The sequence below is a fragment of the Trichoderma camerunense genome, assembly GCF_050948025.1.
Source record: "Trichoderma camerunense strain CBS 138272 chromosome Unknown V8C40scaffold_21, whole genome shotgun sequence".
NCBI classification, from domain to species: domain Eukaryota; kingdom Fungi; phylum Ascomycota; class Sordariomycetes; order Hypocreales; family Hypocreaceae; genus Trichoderma; species Trichoderma camerunense.
The window spans coordinates 340,508-362,346 of NW_028145349.1; the positions used below are offsets into that span (position 1 = coordinate 340,508).

The following is a 21,839-nucleotide window of genomic DNA, read 5'->3' on the forward strand; positions in this document are numbered from 1 at the left end:
ATCATTCCTCAGAAGTCATTGGTATCTTGATTCCACTCATCCAACGTATAGAATATATCGCTCAATCATCCTCTTATTTCTTTTCACTGTAACTAAACTACTTGTAATTCTCTCCTACCCAAATCCGAAAATTGTAACGCAGCATCCCCGTGGATATTTTGTTGCGCTTCGCTAATAGACGCCTTTGTGCCGTTATGCCCTATATTTGTCCCCCCAACCGGCTCGCCCAAATCTGTTTCGGTCCTATAGATATGTACAATTGGAAATTAATGTTATTTCCATTCGCTAGTCGCTTTGTCGCTGTACTAGTAGTTATTTTTCGTACGCTACTTCTTCAAAGTCTCCCACTGCGAATCTCCTTGTCAAAGATCTTGACCCCCCAAACATCGTAAAACTGCAACGGTCCAACCGTCTTGAATCGCAGGCGAGACCCTCCGTTAAACTCGTCATCGCTATCGCTCTCCGAGTCGAGGCCCTCCAGCGGGAGAGGCGGAAACATGTTGCCGTGGGGGCCCAGAGGTGTCGTAACTGGGTATTTGTCCTTGCTCTTGCCCTTGGCCCGCTTGTTGTTGTTTCGCTCATCCGGGGCGTCGTTGGCCTCGTCCGATGGCCGGATCACTCGGTCAACACGATCGTCTTCCATTGCGATCCACTCCAGCTTGAGCTCTGGATAGTGCGACAGATTGTCTACAATGAATCTCAGGATTTCTCTAACAACCCAGATGCAAGTATCGTTGTTGCGGAAGTGTAAGATGTTGATTGCGCGCAGGCTAACGAGACCAGAAAAGTATTGCATGAAAATATGCTGCTCATGTTAGCCTCTTATAACTAATATTTGTAGAGATCGGGTTGACTTACCACAGCCTGGATATTCATGCTCACTGCTAGTTCCTCGAGTTTCCGGCCCTGGGTGCAAATGAGAATCATCGCCTTCTCGTTACAGTCCCAGCGAGTGCCGCTGGCTTCATCTTTGATCATCAATCGCCTGAGGTGGCCAATATGCTTCTTGAGTACAAGTCTACGAATCTGATCCATATTTGCGAAGCTCGGCATGGAAAGGGCCTCGGGCTTGCTCTTAGGGCTGCGCTCGAGCAAAAAGAGGTCATGTATCTCCTCGAGCTGAGAGGCGAAAACGAGGAATTGATTGCACACGTTGTCCGTGAAGATGCTCCTCAACGGCAGCGGCCGCACCTTGTTTGCCTTAGTGAACAAAGACCAGATGGCCGCCTGGTCTCCAACATTGAGAAGGGTGATCTGCCTAAGGCACGATAGGTTGATTGTCTGCGACAGAACAGATGCCTTGACGGGGATGAGGTAGATGCTCAGAGATGTGAGCATCAGGCCTCTTGTGCGGCGGACATAGTCGCTCATGCTCTTGGTATCAACGCCCGCTGCCCGGCGCTCCGACTCATCCATCTCCTCCTCGATAACCTGGATTTCGTTCTGGAGGTCAGTGACCATGGCACTAAAGCCCCTGAGTTGGGCGTCAGCATCTTTGATCTGTGTATGATCTATAGCCGAGCCTTGGGCCTGTAGGTCGTTGATTTTCTTCCCTATGGCTTCACTCTGGTTCCGGAAAGAGTTAAGTTTGGTCATCAAGTTCTCCAAATTGACCTTGTGTGAAGGGGATTGAGTGGCGTTGCCAGGCGTCATGGAGGGGGCCACGGCCGCATCAGCCGCTGGCGTAGGAGTAGCAGAGCCAGAGGAAGAACCAGTTTGACCAGGTTCCGTTTCAGAGGTGTCCCCTTCCACAGGCTTGGAATCGGTACCATCTGGAAGGCTGGAATCCTCGGCTTCTTCAAAACCATCCCCAAGAACTTCGATATGGGCAATGTCGATATCTTCAGGAGAAGCGTCGACGCCGTTCCTCTTTGGTGCCTTGCTAGACGAACTTTCGCTAGGCACCGTCGTCTCACTTGCCTTGGCACTAGATTCCTCTTCAACTTCCTTAATAGGGGGAGACGTAGCAGTTGTCTCGTCCGCTGCAGTTGAAGACTCGCCCTGAGATACACCGTTGGTGGTGCTTGCTACAGCCTCCTGGTTTTGGGGGTCTGGCTGCCCGCCAGTCAGTGCTGATGTATCGACAGAATCTACATAATTCCGCGCCGCCTTGGCTATGGTATCAAGCATATCTTGCGCAGAGGCAGAGAAATTGGAAGATCCACTGGTAATCGTCATGAGTTTGGTAGATGCATTCTTTATGGATTCGATGAATGCTTCTCGAACATCTGCTGCCGAAGCCTCCGGTCCCTTCTTATCATCCTCTTGCTCAGATTCGACAGTGTCAGCTTTACGCGGCGCTCCAGGTGGCGGTGAAAATAGCTGGAATATTTTGCCAAGGACGGCTTCTTGAAGTCTCCGCTCCTCGTATACCCTATATGACTTGGAGTCGAAGCTGCTACCATTGTTGTTCTGGGTAGCTGGGAGAACCTGGAACTCGTCCTCGACATCAGAATCGTCTGCGTCGGAATCAGGCGGCGGCTTACGCGCCCGGCTTGCCAACCCATCCGAAAAGGATAGTTGTAGTTCAGTAAGCGTTGAGCTAGAGTTCTTGATGCAGGCATTAAGCTCGCTCACGATATCGAGGTTTTCGATATCCAGCACACTGAGGCTCTGGAGGTTCTTGAACCCCGAAAACGTAGATGGCTCCTTTGCACCAGTCACACGCTTCCCAGTCTTATTCTTAGGCGCTGACTTGGACGACGGCGGTAGGAGAGAAGGCGGGGGACCGCTGACAACAGGTGGCACGACGCCCGGAGGCGGAGGCAGCAAGCTGAGAGGAGCAAGCGGCGGAATGCCTCCCCAATGGTTTGTCGATTCTGGCTGGGGGTGAGGATCGATGGAGACGGGCAGCGGTGGCGGCTGTACGTAGTATGAGTCTCCCGCCTGCATCCGTATATGCAGCTTTTTCAGCGATGCGATTCTATGCAGTTCGCGGTAGACAGGTCTGCTGAGTTCCACACGGATGTTCCATCTAAAGCGCCGAGACTTAGCATGCCTCACTAAGACGAAAATCCCCCAATGATTGGGATCTTGGGTGCAATTGGGCAGTTTCCAGACGGCGACTCACCGGAAAACCTCAAGCGATCTGGCTTTTCTGAGTGTAAGATGCAGGAGCGTGTTTAGAAACTTGCCACAACTGGCACTATACAAGTAGGATTGGTAACAGCACTCTCCCTTAAGTCCAGCGCTGAGAGTGTCCATGGATAGATCCCTCAGATGTTTGGCATAATCATAGTTGCTGGTGGTGAAAGTATCAAGACCGCCGGCAAGACCGTCGATGGGAGAGTCGAAGTTGAGGTCGTCATCGTCGGGGAAGATGATGTGGAAGTTCCTGTATAGCTGAGCCGAGGCGAGTTCGTGGAAATGGCGGGAGACGAGAGCAAGACATATCAGATCGCTCTGGGAGCACTAGATGAGAGGACCAACAGGGCACACGTAAGCATAGGGATGTAAAATGGGTTGGAAATTTCGGAATCCTCTGGAGAGATGGGCTTGAACAAAGGGATTTCGTACATGTGAGATGATTTCCCGTTGGGTTTCGGTGGGCAAGTCGACAAAGGTGAGTCGCTGCTTGTTGGGCTGGGCCGCCACCTCGTCGCCGGCATCGCTCGTGGCCATGATGAGATACGTTAGAAGAGCGACAGCAGGCAGGCGAGAGGGCGACGCTGGTGAGAGGAAGCGCGCTCCTCAAGGCCTCAGACGATGCCGGGAGGAGATGTCTCGACGGTTTGGACGGTTTGGCGAGGCTTGTCGGCCGAGAGCGCGCAACCTGCCGACGGGGAGTGGCGAAAAGAGGAGATGCGACGCTAGGACGACGGAATGGGATTGCGGCGCAAAGAGGCTACAGCGTGACCCGGCGACAAGACTCGAGATTGACTGGATAAAGGATGCCGATGACAATGATGGTGTTGATACTGTACTGTCGCTGATGTTAGGGAGTCGAGAGACGGGAGATGGTGATATCCGGGATTGCGACAGCACCCGATGGACGGCGGGAGGAGAGGAGAAGAAAGTAGAGTAGAGTTAGCCACAGCGTAACGAACTGCTGAAAACCGCAACAACAGCACCAACAAAAGGCAAAGTAAGTTGGAGCCAAATTGGCGTTGGTCGGACAAAGGGCAATCTGCGGCGCCTTGGCGGGTTCTCGGCCTTTGTTGCAACTCTGTTCGTTACTGCGTTGTTCTCGTTCGCTTGGTCTGGAGTTCGGCCAACATGGATGTGGGGAGGGAACTGATGAAGAATCAGAATCAGAAGATGGGCCAGGCGGGTAGAGGGGCCGGCCAGCGGGGTGGATGCGAGGACAGGCGACCGTTTAGGCGGCTGGCGCTAGTTTTTGGAGAGTTTGGCCCTGTAATTATGGGGGTGTGCTGGCTTTTGGGCTAGGTAGGGCCGGGGCTGGTTGCACTACAGCAGAGTGGAGGGCTAGAATGAAGTAAGACGGCGACATACGGCTGAACTGGAGGAGGGGAGGGGCAGAAGAGGCGGGCGGGGCTTGCGGCAAGTTTTCGTAGGTGCTTGGATCTAACTTGATTGTATTGAGTGAGGCTTTGACAATTGATCGTGCTACAGTACAGCACCATAACCGGAAGAGTCGATTGATGGTAAGTGTCCAGAGCTGAGCTGAGGGCGTTGATTCACGGCATCTTTTCCCATCTCGACCCCTGTAGGTCAATGTCAGCGCTTGAGGGGAAAATGTACAGGTACAGGTACAAGTAGCCGAGGAACAATGTGCGAGTACCTGCGTTGCAGCTCATTCAGCCACTCGCCACTGCAAACAATCCATTGGATCCCCCTCTCGAGACGAGCCAGAGCCGTCTATTGGCCACAGTCCAGGTCACAAGGAGGTCATTGGAAAGCCGAGCTGACGGAGACGGGGCCACCCGTCTTGGGTAAGTAGGCCATAAGTTGAGGGGACATTTGATGTTGAGGCGAGTAAGTCGAGTACCTGTTACAGTACAAGTGCAGAGATGACGCCCGACTTACTGCCTCACGATGAAAACAATTGTCGCCGGTATATAAAGGATTCATGTCTGCTGCCTTGCTGCAACTGACCATGGTTATTAATAAGAGCCAATCCGCAATTCAATGAGTCACAGCCTGCCTCGACTAATGCACTCTGCACATCAATAATAGCACAATTGATCCTGGTCTGGATCCTGTAAACACACTTACACACACTGTATTTTTGTCCGCCCAACAGCAGCTTGCAAAGTCCCCAGTACATGAGTCGATTGCTGTACCCAGGAATACCTGAGGCAACAGCCCTGATTGAGGTACTTGTTGATAACCTCAGTTGATGCTCTTTACATCTCCTTGACATCAACGCCTCTCTCTCTGTATTACACGTTCATTCACGACTTACAACCATCAAGCTCTCAGCCAAATCCCACAGCAATTCAACACCCCCTGGCAAAATCAAATGCAATGCAGCCCGGTTAGGCAATTGCCGAGCGGGCCTGGCATTCATCGCGCCACATGTCCTGCTTTAGCCGCCCCCATCCATTTAATCGCCTTTGCCAACCAAAACACGCGTTGAAGCTCGTCTTTTCTTCTGCAAGCTCTTTACGGCATTTCCCTCCCCATTTCCCCAAACGCGACCAGACTGGCAAAAATGCCCGCATCTGCCTAAACCTCTGCAGTGTCACTACGACTGGGAACTCTGCTCTGTGCACGACTATCAAATCCCTCGCCCGTACCAGTGACCTCACACAGTGGCAACTGCTGGTGCCAACAACGTGTATCAGTGACACGGCAGAGCCCCCGTGAGCCAAGTGGGCTGTGCAAAGCAAAGCAAACTGGTTCCGTCTCTTTTTCAAACCAGCTAATGCAAGTGCAGTTGTGTCTTGGCCCTTAAAAATAGCCATCTATGTCAACGGCGGTCCCAGCTCAAGTCTCTCAGTTTTCTCCAACAATCTTCACCGTCTGCTTCAGCATCGCCCAGCACCGCTCTTTTCCTTGTCGCTCTTTGATGATGCGTGAATAGCTGGAGAAAAATCAAAAGAAGGAAATTTATTGCTTCTTATTTGTTTTTGCATTCGATTCTTTTTTATTGAGTTTCTTGCAATACGTTTGCGGCTCCAAGCTGAGACATCCATTCGTTCTCTTTACTTGCTCACTGAGCTCGAATCTCGCCACTTCATCCAACCACAGCTTGCCAAGCACCAACATCTCTTCCTTATTGTCAACTTGAGCAATAGGAACCAACCAAATATAAGAAGATATAAAACACACAAAAGGACATCACACCAATCAGACATCCACATCATGGCAGACACCGAGGAACCGCAGTTTAATACGCTGGCGGAGAGGATAGCAGCATTGAACAAGCAAAAGAACTTTAGCAGCGTCGGCACTCCTGAGGCAGCTCGCAAGAAGCCCAAGCCTCCTCCTCCTCCTGGACGTCCTGCTGTCGAATCCCGAAGCCAGACTGCCCCCGTCGTGACCATCAACGGCTCGGCTCATGAAGCAGCGCCCCAGCAGCCTCCGAGACCCGGCAGAGCAAATGCCGATGCACCGCCACCATTGCCTCGTCGCAACACACAGAATGCGACCTCGCCAGATGCTTCTGCCCCTCCGCCGTTGCCCTCGAGGACTGGGTCCTTCCAGGCGTCGCCTGCACTACCGCCACGACGAACATCAACGATTACCGTCCCCAAGCCTTCAGGACGGCGCAACTCGGCTTCATCAGAGGCATCGATGCAGTCTACCATGTCGTCCCTGTCTTTGACCAAAACCATCTCTTCTACTACGAGCAATGGATCCAACGGGACTGTCGTGCACAAGCTGCCACCGGTTTGTGATATGAACAGCTTGCCTCCTCTCCCGCCTACAAAGCGGGAACTAGAGGCAAAGGCAAAGGAAGAAGCTGTCACAAGACAGGCGGCTATTAGAGAAAATTCCGTGAGGATGGCAGCCAGACAGACAGTTGACCAACCACCCAGCCAGCCAGCCAGACCTAGCCTCCCTCCCAGACTACCCTCCAGGCCAGCTAAACCCCAGCCTTCGACGAGCACGGAGAGTCTACCAAAGCCAACGCTGAAGCCAACACCAAAGCCAACACCTGTCACTGTTCAGATAAGGGGATTCGGGAGTATGACTGAGCCTCCAAAGATGCCAGCAAGGCCCAAGATTGATGCCGCGGCTGATGACGGGCCCCCTCCGATCCCAATGGCCTCTCGCCCATCAGTGGCTCAGATCCAAGCCATGTCCTCCCGTGCATCGCCAGCTCCGCCAGTAGTGGCTAATGATTGCTGGGTATGCCGAGACTGGAGCGGACCCGATAACGTTGCCGCCCAATATCCAAGAGAGCAGCTCCCCCAGCATGATGTTGTGGGTTACCTTGCCCGCGTACTCTGTGACCCATTCCCGTCATACAACGACAAGGCAAGAGCCATCTTCACGTGGTTTCATCACAACATCATGTATGATACCAAGGCATTTTTCAGCGGTAACATTAGGGGGATGACACCTGAAGAAACGATACGTTACGGTGCGGCTGTGTGTCAAGGCTACGCGGAGACGTACAAGGCCATTGCCAACAAGGCCGGTCTGGAATGCGTTGTCGTCGGTGGCCATGGAAAGGGCTATGGCTATACTCCTCTGAAACAAGGACAAAGGCCGCCGCCTCCTGATGCAACTGGCCATGCATGGAACGCAGTTAGGGTTGATGGTGGTGTCTGGAGGCTTCTCGATGCCTGTTGGGGAGCTGGTCACATCTGCGGAGCCAACAACTTGTTCAAGAAAGAGTTTAGCCCCGTCCAGTTCACCAACAGCGGCGAGCGGTTTGGCCGTACCCATTTCCCGTCGGATAGCAGACACCAGTTCCGTGAGGATGGCCGCACAATCACTTGGGAAGAGTACATCGTCGGGCGCTCTCAGGGTCCGCCGGTGGAAATCTTTGGTAACTGCGGCCAAGAAGGCATTGCCGAAGACACTGTTGAGCCTGCATCAAAGCAGATACCTGTCAACAGCGGCCAAGTCGTCCGATTCCAGTTTGCACAGCTATGTGAGCACTGGAAGGCGGAGAAGCACGGTCTTGGGAAACCGTCTTTGTTTCTGCTGCAGATTCATGGTCTCGATGGCCGCAAGGATGACTTTATTCCGATTGAGACGGATGGCTACTGGCACTGGGCGGATGTCCACGCTAAAGACCTGGGAGCGCCAGGGCAGTCAGTCATGGTGTTGCAGCTGACGTCAATGGATGGACAGGATGCACGAGGTGTGACGGCTCAACAATATCTTGCCAAAAAGGGACGGGTTGCAATGGCCTGGGCGTATGTGGCTAAATGGGATTTGGTTTAAGGATATGGCGAGAATGCATAGCAAGAGAGGGAATTTGTGGATTTGACAAGACAATGTGGAACAGAGAAGACGGGTTTGTGATACCCTTTGATGAATGATATACTGCACTTTAGCTAGCCCTTGAGTTTGAGGATTAATGTAGCAGGTAAAAGACGAGAAACGTCTGGATAATGGTATTTTGGAAGGATATATGACGAGGCTTGATGAGCTCACGGCTGTTGTCTGCAATTTAGTGACGATTGCTTTCATCTGGCAATAATCTATATCATTTATTTTCAAATATTTCGTGCAATATAACTCCAGCTTGTTCTGTTTGTTCGATGCATGTCTGATGATATTGTTGTATTATTCGTCTCTATCCTCACCCCTAGATGTTTCCTCAACCCCCCATTCACCACCTTCTGCATCCCCTTTCCACCATCTCCACCCTGCTTAACACACACCCCCAGATTTGACAGAACTTGCACGTGCAACACCCCCTCCCCCCTTGGAATTGATGACGAAACGCCACTTTTCGCTTTTCCGACATGCTGGTTTCAAAAAACACTCCAAGTTGATCGACGTGGCAGAAACGGGCAGCAAATCAGACGGTTCTTATTGTTGTTTTCTGGCCGCCCCCTTTTATTCGCCATTGCGATTGTGGCATTGTCGTTTGATGGAATTTAATTGTATTTCATTGCGTGTTTCAATGGTTTGATTTTTTTATTTTATTCCATAATTTGTTTCATTGTAGATCTTTGCGACGAGCTGTTGAGCTCCTCGAGCTTACTACTCACTCATCCTCCCAAACTTGCGCCTCTACAACAAACACCCAATCGCCAAACGCTCAACACCAAACTCTCACCAAATAACAATGCAACCGATCCAATTCTTCGCCTTATAAAGAAACTCTCTTCACACACCGTCAAAATCCCCAACCATGGCTCCCTCCGGCTCCCCCCACGCCTCCCCAGCAACTAGCCTCTCCCGCACCGAAACCCTCAGCCTCGTCTCCCTCTCCGGCGCCTCTCTCGCCATCCTCGCAAACACATTCCACGGCGACGGCGAGCCACTCATCGCCTCTCTCTCACTCTCTCTCGTCGCATTCTCGCTATGCTACGCCATGATCCGGTGGCTCGGCCCGACCTTCATCAAGGCCGGTTTCCGGGGCCGCGACCTGAGCAAGGTCAATAGCGCGGAGCTGCCAGAGTGCATGGGCGCCGTGTGCGCGGCCGTGTATCTCATTACGGTGATTATTTTCATTCCGTTTCCTTTTTATAAGGACATTGTTGCGGCGACGAGTGGAGGAGGGAATCGGGATGTTGTGGTGGAGATACACCATGCGAACGAGGGACGGTTCTTGCATCGATTCCCTCATAACAAGGTAAGAAAGACATCATTCAACCTCTACCATACATATACACAAAAACGAGAATATACATGAGATATACTCATTTCTCCATCTCATCCCCTACTTCTCTCTCACCCCGGATATAGAATATGCGTCACTGACCATATACACAGCTCGCCTCCTACCTCGGCGCCATCATCTCCCTCCAAACCATCGCCCTCCTCGGCATCGGCGACGACCTCTTCGACATCCGCTGGCGCCACAAGTGGTGGATCCCAGGCCTCGCCTCCATCCCCCTCCTCGTCGTCTACTTCGTCGACTTCGACGTAACCTCCATCGTCATCCCCGTGCCCCTCCAACCCTTTCTCGGCGACCTCTTCGATCTAGGTTTCCTCTACTACGTCTACATGGCCTGCGTAGCCATGTTCTGCCCCCAGAGCATAAACATGCTTGCAGGGATCAACGGCATCGAAGTCTCCCAGTGTATTGTCGTATCACTGCTCATCGCCTTCAACGACTGTCTCTACCTCTTCACTCCGTATCCTCACCCGGCGACAGACTCCCACCTCTTCTCGCTTTATTTCTTGCTCCCCTGGATCGGTGTCTCGGTAGCTCTGCTCGCCCACAACTGGTACCCGGCCAAAGTCTTCGTCGGCGACACTTACTGCTACTTCTCCGGCATGGTCTTCGCCGTCGTCGGCATCCTCGGCCACTTCTCCAAGACGCTCGGCCTCCTCCTCGTCCCCCAGCTCTTCAACTTCCTCTACTCGTGCCCACAAATCTTCGGCCTCATCCCCTGCCCGCGCCACCGCCTGCCCAAGTTCAACGCCCGCTCCGGCCTCCTCGAGCCCTCTATTACTCCCTGGTCCCCCGATCGACAACCGCATCCTCTCGTCGGCAAGGCCCTGCACCTGCTGCACCGCCTGCATCTCCTCCGTGTCACCACTGACGAAGCCGGCCTCTTCGTCGAAACGAGCAACCTCACGCTGCTCAACCTGTGGCTCGTCTGGCGAGGTCCCCTAAAGGAAAACCGTCTCGCCTGGGAAGTGACGTTACTACAGCTATTCGTGGGCCTCTTTGGCCTCTTCGTCAGACATAAGCTGGCGCTCCTCATCTTTAAGGAAGACAACTGGGGCAGCACAGGACAGCATTAAACCAACCACCGAGCTCACTAGAATCTCGCAATATCTATACATGTATATACTATTCTAATTAGACAAGCAAGCAATGGGATACCACCAAAGATTTCAAGACATCCAGCACTAACCCGTAGAATGACTTTAAAAGACTGAGTGAGAGTCCAATTTTCTTTGCTCATAGTTCTATCTGGCTACCTTAAACTTTGAACCCGATTCATCAACAGAACTTTGGTCCCAAAACTCGAACAATCGTCTTGTTCAAAAAAAAAAAAAAAAAAAAAAAAAGATCAAACGGATTTGTCTGCCATCCATTATTTCACATGTCGTCGTCTCAACCCAGAGGCCACACATAAAACCCAGTAGCCTCATCCCATCCGGCCGCCGAGCAGGGAATCAGAAGAAAAAAAATGAAAAGATTCCCGCTCTACCAACCCGTGTCCCCATCCCGTCCACCCCAAACCTCCGTCCAGTTAAAATTCATAAAGATCAAGATGATAAAAGTACACAGGACCCTCTCCCGTTCCCCAGAAAACCCTAGTTTTTGAAGTGTTGGAAAAAGCAACCATGTCCTAAAGTTACGCCCCTCCTCTTGAGAAAAGAAAAAGAAAATAAATAAATAAAAAATTCCCCGGCCCTAAGTCCAGCAGACTCCTTTTTTGTATATCCGGAGCGTTGGGTTGCCTTGAGACGCCTTTGCCTGGCCCCAAAAAGTTTGGACCAAGTCAAGGATTCAAAGATAGCAGGTAGCGTTGGTCTTGCAAGTTAGAACTCCCTGCGTCGACCTTGCGGCTCGACATCTCCATTGGCGCCAAATCTTTCATTTCCCAAAATCGTCGTCTTCCCTTTCCCCTAAACGCCCAGTAAATAGAAAAGAAGTGTAAAGTAAAAAGGAAAAAACAATGATGGGCAACATATCCGAGTCGTCCATTGGCCTTGTATAAAAATTTGAAACAACTCCAACCTCCATTTTTGAGACTCGTCCAATTGATTTCCCTTCCATCAAACGCGGTACATGACTAATCGCGAATTCCCGCCATGAATAACACGAAATGAACACAAACAGCATCCTATCCTACACATTTTATGGGTGACCGTTTGTGGTGGCGGCGGCTGCCGCTGTAGGTGTAGCCGCGACTGCACTTTCGACTTTCTCCATAGTTGCTGACTCTACATTCTCCAGCTTGATCTCATCCGCCTCAGAAGGGCTAGGCTTTGTAGAAATGAGGCTCAATGAGGGCTTCACCGCGGCCTTGTTCATCCTGCTCTTGGTGTAATCGCTAAGGCTCAGCTTCTTCTTGATTGGACTTGAAGTTGCAATGGCTCCGTTGACGGCTGAGTTGATGCTAGAGATGATTGCTGATTGCACAGCACTGCTTGCCGATAGTGGCGTGGTCGTAGTTGAAGCAGTGGCATCGAGGGCGGGCAAGGTGGGCATTTGAACTTTAAGCTCAGGTGCCCTTGGCTTCTCTGGGGTAGACTCCGCCTCGCTCAGAGGGGCTGCTGGTGCTTCTTCAGGAGCAGGTAGAGGGGGCGCGTCATGCACTTCCGCGTCTTCTACATCTCGAGTTGGAGGAGGAGACGGAGGCGGCTGAGTTTCCTCTTCGGCTTTTGCTGAGTCCGGTTTCTGCTCAGTCTCTCCGGCATCAACGTCCATGGCGTCAGCCGTTGAGGGCCGTGAGTCCGGGGTGGATGTTCGCTTGCGGTCCTCTTCAGCGCGCGCTCTGTATCTGTTGTTGAGGAGTCGCTGAGAAAGTGAAATGATTCGTTTCTTGCGACAGGGGAGTTCTTGCGGCTGACTAAACCACTCGTCGTCTACGGGATCCGTCTGAATGCCCATGTCGCAGTAGACGGGCCGTGGCGATGCGGATGATTGCCTGGCTCGTATGTCTGCTGAGCCCTGGCGGACTGCAGTAGATTTAGAAGAGGTTCCAAGATTTGGTGATCTTGAGCTAGCAGGCGAACCGGATTTGCTTCGGGAGGTGGTGCTTGCATCAGCATAACTGCCAATGTGAGGGGTTGAGCCGGTTCTGGATTTGGATTTGGAAGACGTCGAGGCTGTTGTAGTGTCTGATACCCTCTTCTTCTTCCTCGGCGGTTGCTGCTGCTCTTGTTCCATACGGCGGAAGGAGTCTTCCACCATGGCCACCTTGCGCTTGTCACGATCTGTAGGTTCGGTCAATATCCCTAATTGATCAAAAGAGCCCTGGCGCAGCGGAGTTCGATCCCTGCTAGAGGGCTTGCTCCGTGCCGGGACCGAGCCATCTCGGCCCTCACGCTCAGCGTGCTCATCGACATGGCCTTCACTGGCAGCACGACTATTTGTGGCATGACCGGTGCTGCTTGGTGAGATGGTGTGGGCCTTTGTCTTGCGTGATCTCTTCTTGTTGCCGCGGGACTGGCTCTTGCCGTATAGATAGTGTCGATGGAATCGTGCGAAGGCGCAGTTATTATCCTGATCACACGCACAACCGCCATATTCTGACAATATCCGGTCGATCCAGTTGGAGATGGCTGTATACTCTGACTCGTCGAGTTCAAACTCATCTTGCGCTGCGCCATCATCATCGCTGAGGCCTAGCAGATGTAGCCAGCGCTGAGAGACGCTCTTTTCTAAACGAAAGTCCCACGGTAGAGTAATCTGCTCGCTGGGTGGGATGTATCGGTCGCTGACGAGCCAGAAGTGGTAGTCCGACTTGTTGATGAGGAAGGTGTCCAGTTGAGCGTTGGGCTTGCAACTTCTCCGAACATAGCGGGCCAAGGAGCCTTCTTTACGGGTGTCGATGTAAAGTGGGAGAATAGGATGGAAAAAGACAAAAGGGAGGGGCGATGAGAGATCAGCCCAGAGGTTATCACCGTCTGCACAGTAATCCTTCTGGAAGCCAATCTCGCCATTCAACTCGATGAGAGGCACGTCCTTTTCGATGGAAGACGTCGACTTGAGAGAGCGCCAGAGCAGGGTAGTGCCATTCTCCAGCGCCTGTGTGGCGTCCTTGATCTCAAGCTTCGGTCGCTTTCTCTCAAGAGCAGGCAGTGCGTCCTGGAAGACCTCTGAGTGTCTCCGGCCGACCTCCTTTTCCAGAGCAGAAGGCGACTCTAGCCATCGTACCAGAGCGGTGGGGATGGCGAGGTTGGCAAATGCATTGGAGCGAGCGTCGGGCACGTCGTTGTATAGGGAGCAGAAGCTCTCAGAGTAGTGGTGGATTTGAAAATCGTCGGGGAGGTCGGGAGGAGTCGTGGCGGGACTCGGAGGGTGCGTAGGATTCGCCCGGTTGTTCCCATACGAAGGGCTTCGCTTGGAAGGCTGGGAGCTCACGGACAGGGAGGGTCGGTGGGAGGTTTTTGATTTCTTGGCTGGAGGAGGGTGATGGTCACCGTTGTGGCCGTGCTTGCCGCCTTCTGAAGCCGCGTGGATACCGTTGAGAAGAACTTCGCTGGGCTTGGTTTTCTTCTTGTGGCTCTTGGAAGGGGGTCGCTTGGTGGATTTTTTGTCGATGCTCTCTGGCTCTAGGATGGTATTCCTGAGCCGTAGAGTGCGCTCGATCGCCTTTTGTCGATTCAGCGGTCGGGGCTTGCAGTCGGCACACGAGTGAGCAAAGTCCTCTCGGATGGCCTCCTCCCGATTCTCGGGATAGAAGCAATCAATGTGCTGCCATGTGTCGCACGTCTCGCAGTATATTGTGTTTCCGTCGTCGTCAGAGAAATTGCAGATACACTTGATGGTGTAGGGCTCTTCCTCTGGCGCCTCAATCTTGTGGGCGACATCGTCGGGGCCGGTCGGGCCCACGAGCGCGATGTGGTTGGCCTGGGTAGAAACTGCTGCTTGCGTCGACAGCGGAGCTGGCTTGTCTGTCATAGTCCAAAGGAGGACCACGCTGGGTAGTCGATGTCGCAAGGGATGCGTGGATTGATTATTGTCGCGGTCTTGAGAGCATGACGGCGCCGATCAAGACGCGCGCCGGGTGGATGAGCTAGAGCGTCGAGCGGTAGAGGATCGCGACCAGCCGCGTCATACGCCGGAGCGGAAACGATGGCGCAGTCGAGTCTTGGACAGGCGGCAGGCGGCGTCTGGGCTCTTGAAGCGTCGTGATTTGGGGATTGATTCAAGGGCAGAGGCCTAGTCGTCAACAGTCGTCAGTAGGAGCGAAGAAAAAAATGGGCGACGGGTTGAAGAGGAGGCGAGAATCACGAGCACAGCTATGGGGGTTTTCATACGCGTCGAGGGCGATGGCTGGACACTGAAGGGCGTCGAATGTTTCTCGCCTGGGTCGTAAAAATTCGAACACGATCGGGCGGGAGGCGACTGGATTGTTGGTCGAGGAAAAGGTGAGAGCAGGTTGGTCCACGAGAGAGTGGGATGAAGGGGGCAAAAAAAAGCGGCCGTGGGAAATAAAAGGAGGACAAGGCAAGATGACAAGGCCAGGCGGCAGCAGCTGAAGTCGGCGGGCGTCTGGATTGATCGGGCTCCTGAGGCAAAAGATTCGTCAACGGCCGGCAACGGGGATGGAGGAGGAGAAGGAGGATGGGGAGGAGCGACGAAACTGAGAGGGTGTCTTTGCTGCAGCGCGAGAACGAGTGCGGCGGCACCCTCGAGGTACGTACCGGCCAGGGTGTCCAATCATGCAGCGTCGCCAGTGCAAGTCCAAGCCCAGCCCAGCCCGTAGCGGCACAGTCCAATCCGGTGTCGAGGATTCCGGGGCCCAGAGAGGAGAGAGTCCAGAAGGGCAGCGAGCGAGCGAGAGACTGAGGGGGTACGAGCACACGGCACTACGGGAGCAGCAGCAGTGCCTTGGTGCACGCTGTACTGTAGCAGTGCCCGTATCGTACGTACCTATGTACAGTACTCGTAGCACTAGCACGGAGCGCTGGTGCTGGGCTGGTGCTGGTGCTCATCCATCCTGCAGAACCAGTGCAGAACTGAACTGCGAAAAGAAACTTGCAGAGAGGGCGGCACTCATCTCAGCGCCAGGCGACAGAGGCAACAGGCGCTAAGCCCAACGGCGAATGGGCGGTGGGATAGCGACGTCTTAGTGTGCGTCCAAGGCCCATCCATGCACTGGGGCCGTGGGCGTACGAGTACCGAGTACTTGCACGGAGCGCCGAGTACCTCGCGGCTGGCACAGTGGTGAGCGTGCGAGCGAAAAAAAGAGGGCGAGACGGGGGGTGCGCATGTAGTGGTGGCAGGTCGGCAGGTATTCGGTGCTAGTGCCTGGAGGGCAGTAGTACGACCGCTCGCAGCGCTGGTTGCTGCCTGAGGCGGCGACTGTCTGGCGGCGGCATTGCACCACTGCAAGATCCATTGCCAGCCATCGGGCTCGGGGCTGGGCTGGGCAGGGTACAAAGGTACAAAGGCCGAGGTAGGGTGCGGGAGGATGTGATGCAGTCAAGCAGGAGAAACGCTGACGAGGGGAGAAAAGAAGGTCGAGAACGGGCAGCGGAAGACGGATGCGAGAGAGAGGGGAAGGGGCTGCTGCACCGAAGAGAGAGGACGGGAGGAAAAGAGTGTGCGCAGGCTTGTATGCGTGTGTAGATGCGAGTGCGGTCTGTAAGGTTTTGGGTGGGTAAAGCCGCGGGTGGGTAATGATATGCGAGAGCCTCTGGATGGGCGGGCAGTGTAATGCAGTATGAGAGCTTGAGCTTGTACTCGTAATAGGGAGTCAGTCGGCATGTGAGATGGCCAAGGGGGGCCGGACGATGGGTAATAATCCATGGCTGCATGAATAATCTTGCGTCCACACAGCATCGAGAGAAGAGAAGAGCAGCGCAGAGAAAGAGAAGGGGGGAGAAGAGGAGAGAAGAGAAGCAACTTACCCGCCATTTGTGGTGCTCCGTCGATCTGGCATATCATGGATATCATTTGATGTCATGTCATGTCGGAAGGAGATGACGATGCTCTGACTAGAGAGGTTCCGTGGACGGTTTATAGCAGGATTCAGCCGCAGCTTGGCGAGAGAAGCCTGCCCATCTTGCTCATGACGGCCATGTTGCCTGAGGTGCTATGGGCTGAGGCAGCAGCCAGTCGCATAGGTAATGGAGAGAGCCGAAATAGTACTCGTAAGAGGCAGAGCAATAAGAAAGAAGATGATGGAGTGAGTCGCAGAGACGAAGGTAATATGGGAGCGTAGAGAAGTGATGATTTCTTGCAGTTGGACAGCTTTGATGGTTTGCTTCTTTCTCGACAAACCCAGTAACAGGTGAGCGATGTTGACCTTGCAGATGAGTTTCTAGGAAAAAAGCTCCATTTGATGGTTTCGAATTCTCTTTGATGCGAAACTGGGAGCCAAAGCCTCAGGGTTTAGCGCCCAGCCGCTGTGTTGTTCAGGCACATGCCCCTATGCCCTACAAGAATAGAAGCAGAGCAAGCCCTCAGTGGCGTCACTGGTGATCCAGGGTTGGCCACTGTCGACTGCTTCCGTCCTGTACTGTGTGGATGGTGTGGTTGCAGTGAGCAAGGCCGGTGCGAATTTTACCACTTTGAGCCTACCACGTACGGAGTACGACCCAATCAATATGAGGCGGGAAATTGAAATTAATTAGCACGTCGGGACAGGATAAGATTTGAGTGGATGGACGTGACAGGAAGAAAGATGGCCATGCCGGCAGCTGCTCTATTTGGCTGCATCTTTCTCATCCGACGCAGTAACTTGTAGGCTAATTAATTACATTTGCTCTGCTGGTGCATTGCTGCGTGCGAGTCCGGTATCTGCAAAGTACGAGCACATGTACCTGTACCGGCGGGTTTGAAGGGGGTACGGAGACATCAGCCAGCTCCGTGCAGACCTGCATGCGTCTCCTCCGGGTGCGAGAATTTGGCGAAAGGATACCTGTGTCAATGATTCAAGTCTTTCGTCTCCATGTTTTCACTCAATATAGCACCAACAGGGCGTACGATAATCGCTCCCTTGTCCCCAAGCAATGCAATGTATCGTATTCACAGTCGGAGTAAAGGCTACGGACACACGCCCTGAAGACCAACTCACACCACCCGCTCGTACTCGTACCAGCAGAAAAGAGTCGCCAGCACCAACTTTGGCACAGTCAGAAAAAACCAAGCGGGGAATATGCCTGCACCACCGAAACAGCACCGCCGCCTCATTCGCCAGTCTCCAGCCTCTAGTCAAGCCTTGCGCTCGTCATCCCAGCAAATAGCCCTGCCGTCACAGCCTCCTGATTGGCCAGTCACAATAAGCAGAGCACAATAACGGACCTGTGCTCTGCGCGGCGCGCGAATCGCGTCGCTTCATCCTTGGAGTGCGAACTGGGGGGGCTTGCGAGCTGGCCAATGAGGCTGTCGGCGCAAGAGGACGATAAAACCTTGGCTGGCTAGTAGCTACTGCTGTAGGTTTCAGCAGCTAGTGTGCATACGACTGGTCGTGTTTTGTTTTTGTTTTTGTTTTGATTGACTCGATTCTTTCTTTTTTTGTTGAATTTCCACATGTCGCCGGGCGTTGAGCTTGCAACACTTGTTTCCTAATCTAATGTAGCACCACCAGGCAGGGACTCGTTGCACTCAACTGCAATTTGGTCCCAGTGTTACTTGGTCAGCGTCGTAAGCCTACGTCGCACCGCCTACAGCCGAGAGACAGAGTAGCACGAAGCGTTGCCCCATTGAAAACATTCAAGATTACATCGTCTTGTAGTGAAATGATCATCATTGATGCCAGCTGTTCTAATCCTTGTGCTCCCACACGGCTCTCAAACCCTGACCCCCATTCTACTGAACCGTACGCAATCCTAGCCCACACACAACAAAGACATCGTGTCCCCATTTCTCTCTCGCACTACGCCCTTCCTTCCTTCCAACCTACGCCGCCCTCGCTCCACCAGCCTTCTTCGTGCCACAGTCCAAGCCTGTGCTCACAATGAAAGCACAAAATGTGTAAAATCAAAAATTCCGCCTCCAATGGCCCCGAAGGACAATTGAGCGCAGGACGACTCCGCGATGTGCAATGCAGGCCTCCCACACTAGCACTCCGCCTTCTTGATCGCGGACAAAGTGCTGAAACAAGGTAAGTATGAGGAAAGGAAAGAAGAAAGGAGAGGGAAAGGCGAGCAGCGGCGAGATTGTTTTATAGAAGATGGGTTGGTCCGTGCGCCACCGCCCCACAATGCTGCCTGGATGGAGATGCCTGAGGCAGAAACGACTAGAGCGAATCAACTCAGGCTCCCTTCGCTTGCCAAACGCCTCATGCAAACGCCGTGCCGCAGGTTGAAGGGGGCGAAATACCAGTGCAGGAAAAGAGACGGTGAAGCAAAAAGCGAGGGAGAGCGCAGCCGCACCTGCTCAACTGTGAAGAAGAGGAAGAGATGACGATTCAGAAGAAGGAGAAATCCATCGTCGTTCAGCTGGTTCGTAGCCTAGATGTAAAGGCACAGTAATCTGTGAATGGAGAGACGGACTTGCTACGGTACAGTACAGTCAGTCGCCTTCCGATGCTCTTTGTTACCAAGATTGATGGCACCACATAAGCCAAGGGCGCTACTGCTGCTGCTAAAGTGTCTCCCCATTGTACTTGCGCTCATTGTGCAGCACACGGATACGCCGTATTCTACCAGCGCAGGACAATGTACCTGTACCGGGCGGAGCGAATGCAAGGAGTATCAGCGCTACCCCAGCGTTATCTGTTCTGCCATGGAAGCGGAGCCTTTCTCTGAGTCCTGGCCAATCGCAGCCCCGGACGGGTCTCATGACGCATCCAACCACCGCTGAGACGCAGCACGGCAGCAGACCGTCCCGTGACGTTAGTGGTTTGCCGTCGGCGTCACTGTACATGCCCCATATGAGTGCAGCCGCTCAACCAGTACGACGGCAAGCAGCGCCAGCCTCACCTCTACCTTTATCATCTATTATCTCATCCAGTGTTGCCTTTCGCCTCCGTTCTCGAGTCGGCATCTCTTCTTCGTCGCTCTTCATCCTCTTCTCTATCCATCATATCCTACTACAGACTCATCAAATATCGATAACGATGCGTTTCTCTACCACCGTCGCCTATCTGGCTGCCTGCCTCGCCGCTCCGGCCACGGCCCTCGCCATCTGGGGCGATTCGGCCTCCGCACTCGACGCTTCTCTCAAGGTCCCTGGAGAAAACCCCATCGAGTTCTGCAGCGCCGACCGTGACGACGACCTCATTGAAATCAAGAAAGTCGACTTGGCTCCTAACCCCCCCAAGCCGTAAGAATCTTCCCCCGACAAATTCTTCCCTCTTGACTTGGGCTAATGATTCGCCATAGTGGCAAGGCACTCCTCATCACGGCCTCTGGTGAAGTCAAGAAGACCATCACTCCGGGTGCATACGTCAAGGTCACTGTCAAGTACGGCCTCATTCAGCTTCTCTCCACAACTGCAGACCTGTGCGAGCAGCTTGACAATGTCGACCTTTCCTGCCCCCTTGAGAACGGACAGATGACCATCACCAAGAGCGTCGATCTCCCCTCTGCCATTCCTCCGGTAAGCCTCCTTTTAATCCATCGGCGATCATCTTCCATGCTTACACATGTCAATAGGGAACCTACAGCGTCCTTGCCGACGTCTACTCCGCCGATGACGAGAAGATCACCTGCTTGAAGGCGACCGTTAACTTCCCTCGACCAAGCCTGGGCTCCTTCGAGAACACTGAGGAATTGTAATTTCTGCTTTATGCTACGAGAATGATTACGGGCAACTGGCAACGGTGGAGATGATTCGGATTCTGTTTTTCTTTTTCTTTTGACTGCTGGGTGTTTTTTTATTTTCCTAAATGGCATTGCTACGGCTGCGTTGGCTTCTTCTGGGCGAGATTGCTGTACTCCTTGGGTGATATTCCGATATGGTTCATAGGCACATCATTGCGGCGCTCTTGTTACTCCTACTAGAGGAAAGCACGCGTAATAATCCTGATAAACCAGTATACACTCGGCTCTTGATGATCGTATTGATATTATATACTCGCCATGTGGTATTGGGGTCCTCCATTGACGCTCCACACAGTTACCCGTCTCTAATAATATGACTCTGCGTACAAGATGAAACATTTACTCTCCAAACAGACGACGCACCCGTCTCAGAACACTGTCCTTCTCGGGATCATAAGGATGATCTTTGCTTGGGATTTCGAGGACCGTGGGGAAGGCAGCGGTGTAGGTATCAACTCGGTGTCGTATCCGGTCGGCAACCTAAGGTGGTCCCTGCTATCAGTACGCTTCGCTCTACAATGAGCACCACCATTTCTGCCTCAGGACAAACTAACATGCTGGTTGATCAAGACAATACCAATGTCTTTTCTCTCGGTAAAGCTCTCAAAGGCAGATTCGATGGCCGCGGTCTCTGTCTTGCTGTCGACGACAAGGAAGTTTTTCTGCGCATCGGCGCCAGCAGTGATGTGCTAGAGACTGTGTGAGAAGAAGGTCCGACTCTATCGATGGCAGCGCTGCCGTTATCATCTCGGGAGGTGAAGGGATCTCTTTGTCCTTTAGGTGAAACTCACGCCGATGCCCGCGAGCAAGAGGCCCGTTACAGAGTCCTATACGTCGATGTGTTAGCGACTAATCTGCGCGCGGTTTTATCGCGGGGAGTGAAACTTGCCTCATCGCCGATGACGGCGAGGAACTGCCGGTCTTTGAAGTCGGCGTTAGAAGCCATTGCGAGGGCGGACAATGGCGATTCTAAGGGGTGGTAGATGGTAGAGGTAGGTGTTGGAGGTTTGATGAAGCTTTGGCGACTGCTATAAGTTTAGTTGCCTTTCAGGTGGTTGCTGAATGGCCCCGCGTTGGAGCGGCTGAGAGAGGTGTACTTTGACGAGAGGTATTGCCGGAGGCACAAGTAGCACCGATGGGCGCATGCCGCTGTGTTTGACTGGGCCGTCTTTAGCTTGATAAAGACTACTGATTGTTTTCGTAATAATACAAAATTAACAAATACTATACCTGAAGTTGCATAAATGATCCCAGAACAAATTTGGTTTCACTAATTGTTTTTCTACGCAGCCTGTGCGAGTCCTTGAAATGTTGCTTGATCACCTTTAAAGACCGTCTTTATGAGATCTGGGTACTTGACACCAATGTACCTATCCAAATGTCACTGGGCGGTGGAC

General features: G+C 52.9%; 7 protein-coding genes across 7 annotated transcripts; 3 read left to right on the plus strand and 4 right to left on the minus strand.

The window, feature by feature from the left end:
- Positions 1–254: 254 nt before the first annotated feature.
- Positions 255–4,001, minus strand: V8C40DRAFT_113140 (uncharacterized protein). Its single transcript, XM_083210820.1, has 4 exons — positions 3,517–4,001; positions 3,071–3,411; positions 859–2,974; positions 255–805 (listed from the first exon to the last, which is right to left on the minus strand). The coding sequence occupies exons 1-4, from the start codon at positions 3,619–3,621 to the stop codon at positions 335–337; spliced, it is 3,033 nt and encodes a 1,010-aa protein (XP_083068665.1). The 5' UTR covers positions 3,622–4,001; the 3' UTR covers positions 255–334.
- A 1,899-nt stretch (positions 4,002–5,900) lies between these two features.
- On the plus strand, positions 5,901–8,623 carry V8C40DRAFT_255954 (transglutaminase domain-containing protein). Its single transcript, XM_083218170.1, has one exon. The coding sequence runs from the start codon at positions 6,268–6,270 to the stop codon at positions 8,302–8,304; it is 2,037 nt and encodes a 678-aa protein (XP_083068666.1). The 5' UTR covers positions 5,901–6,267; the 3' UTR covers positions 8,305–8,623.
- Positions 8,624–9,097: 474 nt separating this feature from the next.
- On the plus strand, positions 9,098–11,321 carry V8C40DRAFT_113183 (UDP-N-acetylglucosamine--dolichyl-phosphate N-acetylglucosaminephosphotransferase). Its single transcript, XM_083210821.1, has 2 exons — positions 9,098–9,667; positions 9,808–11,321. The coding sequence occupies exons 1-2, from the start codon at positions 9,224–9,226 to the stop codon at positions 10,786–10,788; spliced, it is 1,425 nt and encodes a 474-aa protein (XP_083068667.1). The 5' UTR covers positions 9,098–9,223; the 3' UTR covers positions 10,789–11,321.
- V8C40DRAFT_113192 (uncharacterized protein) lies at positions 11,219–14,989 on the minus strand. The gene is made up of 2 exons (XM_083210823.1): positions 14,986–14,989; positions 11,219–14,887 (listed from the first exon to the last, which is right to left on the minus strand). The coding sequence occupies exon 2, from the start codon at positions 14,624–14,626 to the stop codon at positions 11,855–11,857; it is 2,772 nt and encodes a 923-aa protein (XP_083068668.1). The 5' UTR covers positions 14,627–14,887; positions 14,986–14,989; the 3' UTR covers positions 11,219–11,854.
- Positions 14,990–15,867: 878 nt separating this feature from the next.
- On the minus strand, positions 15,868–16,762 carry V8C40DRAFT_113186 (uncharacterized protein). The gene has a single exon (XM_083210822.1). It carries the CDS (start codon positions 16,486–16,488, stop codon positions 15,973–15,975), a length of 516 nt encoding a protein of 171 aa, XP_083068669.1. The 5' UTR covers positions 16,489–16,762; the 3' UTR covers positions 15,868–15,972.
- Positions 16,763–19,593: 2,831 nt separating this feature from the next.
- V8C40DRAFT_255963 (sterol transporter) lies at positions 19,594–20,736 on the plus strand. The gene is made up of 3 exons (XM_083218171.1): positions 19,594–19,942; positions 20,002–20,218; positions 20,275–20,736. Exons 1-3 carry the CDS (start codon positions 19,737–19,739, stop codon positions 20,395–20,397), a joined length of 546 nt encoding a protein of 181 aa, XP_083068670.1. The 5' UTR covers positions 19,594–19,736; the 3' UTR covers positions 20,398–20,736.
- V8C40DRAFT_255966 (H(+)-transporting V1 sector ATPase subunit F) lies at positions 20,658–21,554 on the minus strand. Its single transcript, XM_083218172.1, has 4 exons — positions 21,332–21,554; positions 21,234–21,269; positions 20,997–21,131; positions 20,658–20,922 (listed from the first exon to the last, which is right to left on the minus strand). Exons 1-4 carry the CDS (start codon positions 21,386–21,388, stop codon positions 20,782–20,784), a joined length of 369 nt encoding a protein of 122 aa, XP_083068671.1. The 5' UTR covers positions 21,389–21,554; the 3' UTR covers positions 20,658–20,781.
- Positions 21,555–21,839: the final 285 nt, after the last annotated feature.

Coding starts and splice junctions, on each gene's coding strand:
- V8C40DRAFT_113183 (XM_083210821.1), top strand. CDS start 9,224: ATGGCTCCCTCCGGCTCCCCCCACGCCTCCCCAGCAACTAGCCTCTCC. Junction 9,668..9,807: donor ATCGATTCCCTCATAACAAG/GTAAGAAAGACA, acceptor CCATATACACAG/CTCGCCTCCTACCTCGGCGC.
- V8C40DRAFT_255966 (XM_083218172.1), bottom strand. CDS start 21,388: ATGGCTTCTAACGCCGACTTCAAAGACCGGCAGTTCCTCGCCGTCATC. Junction 21,132..21,233: donor TCTTGCTCGCGGGCATCGGC/GTGAGTTTCACC, acceptor CACAGTCTCTAG/CACATCACTGCTGGCGCCGA. Junction 20,923..20,996: donor TTGTCTTGATCAACCAGCAT/GTTAGTTTGTCC, acceptor GGACCACCTTAG/GTTGCCGACCGGATACGACA.
- V8C40DRAFT_255963 (XM_083218171.1), top strand. CDS start 19,737: ATGCGTTTCTCTACCACCGTCGCCTATCTGGCTGCCTGCCTCGCCGCT. Junction 19,943..20,001: donor GCTCCTAACCCCCCCAAGCC/GTAAGAATCTTC, acceptor GATTCGCCATAG/TGGCAAGGCACTCCTCATCA. Junction 20,219..20,274: donor TCCCCTCTGCCATTCCTCCG/GTAAGCCTCCTT, acceptor ACATGTCAATAG/GGAACCTACAGCGTCCTTGC.
- V8C40DRAFT_255954 (XM_083218170.1), top strand. CDS start 6,268: ATGGCAGACACCGAGGAACCGCAGTTTAATACGCTGGCGGAGAGGATA.
- V8C40DRAFT_113186 (XM_083210822.1), bottom strand. CDS start 16,488: ATGCAGCCATGGATTATTACCCATCGTCCGGCCCCCCTTGGCCATCTC.
- V8C40DRAFT_113192 (XM_083210823.1), bottom strand. CDS start 14,626: ATGACAGACAAGCCAGCTCCGCTGTCGACGCAAGCAGCAGTTTCTACC.
- V8C40DRAFT_113140 (XM_083210820.1), bottom strand. CDS start 3,621: ATGGCCACGAGCGATGCCGGCGACGAGGTGGCGGCCCAGCCCAACAAG. Junction 2,975..3,070: donor AGATCGCTTGAGGTTTTCCG/GTGAGTCGCCGT, acceptor TCGGCGCTTTAG/ATGGAACATCCGTGTGGAAC. Junction 806..858: donor GCATGAATATCCAGGCTGTG/GTAAGTCAACCC, acceptor TAACATGAGCAG/CATATTTTCATGCAATACTT.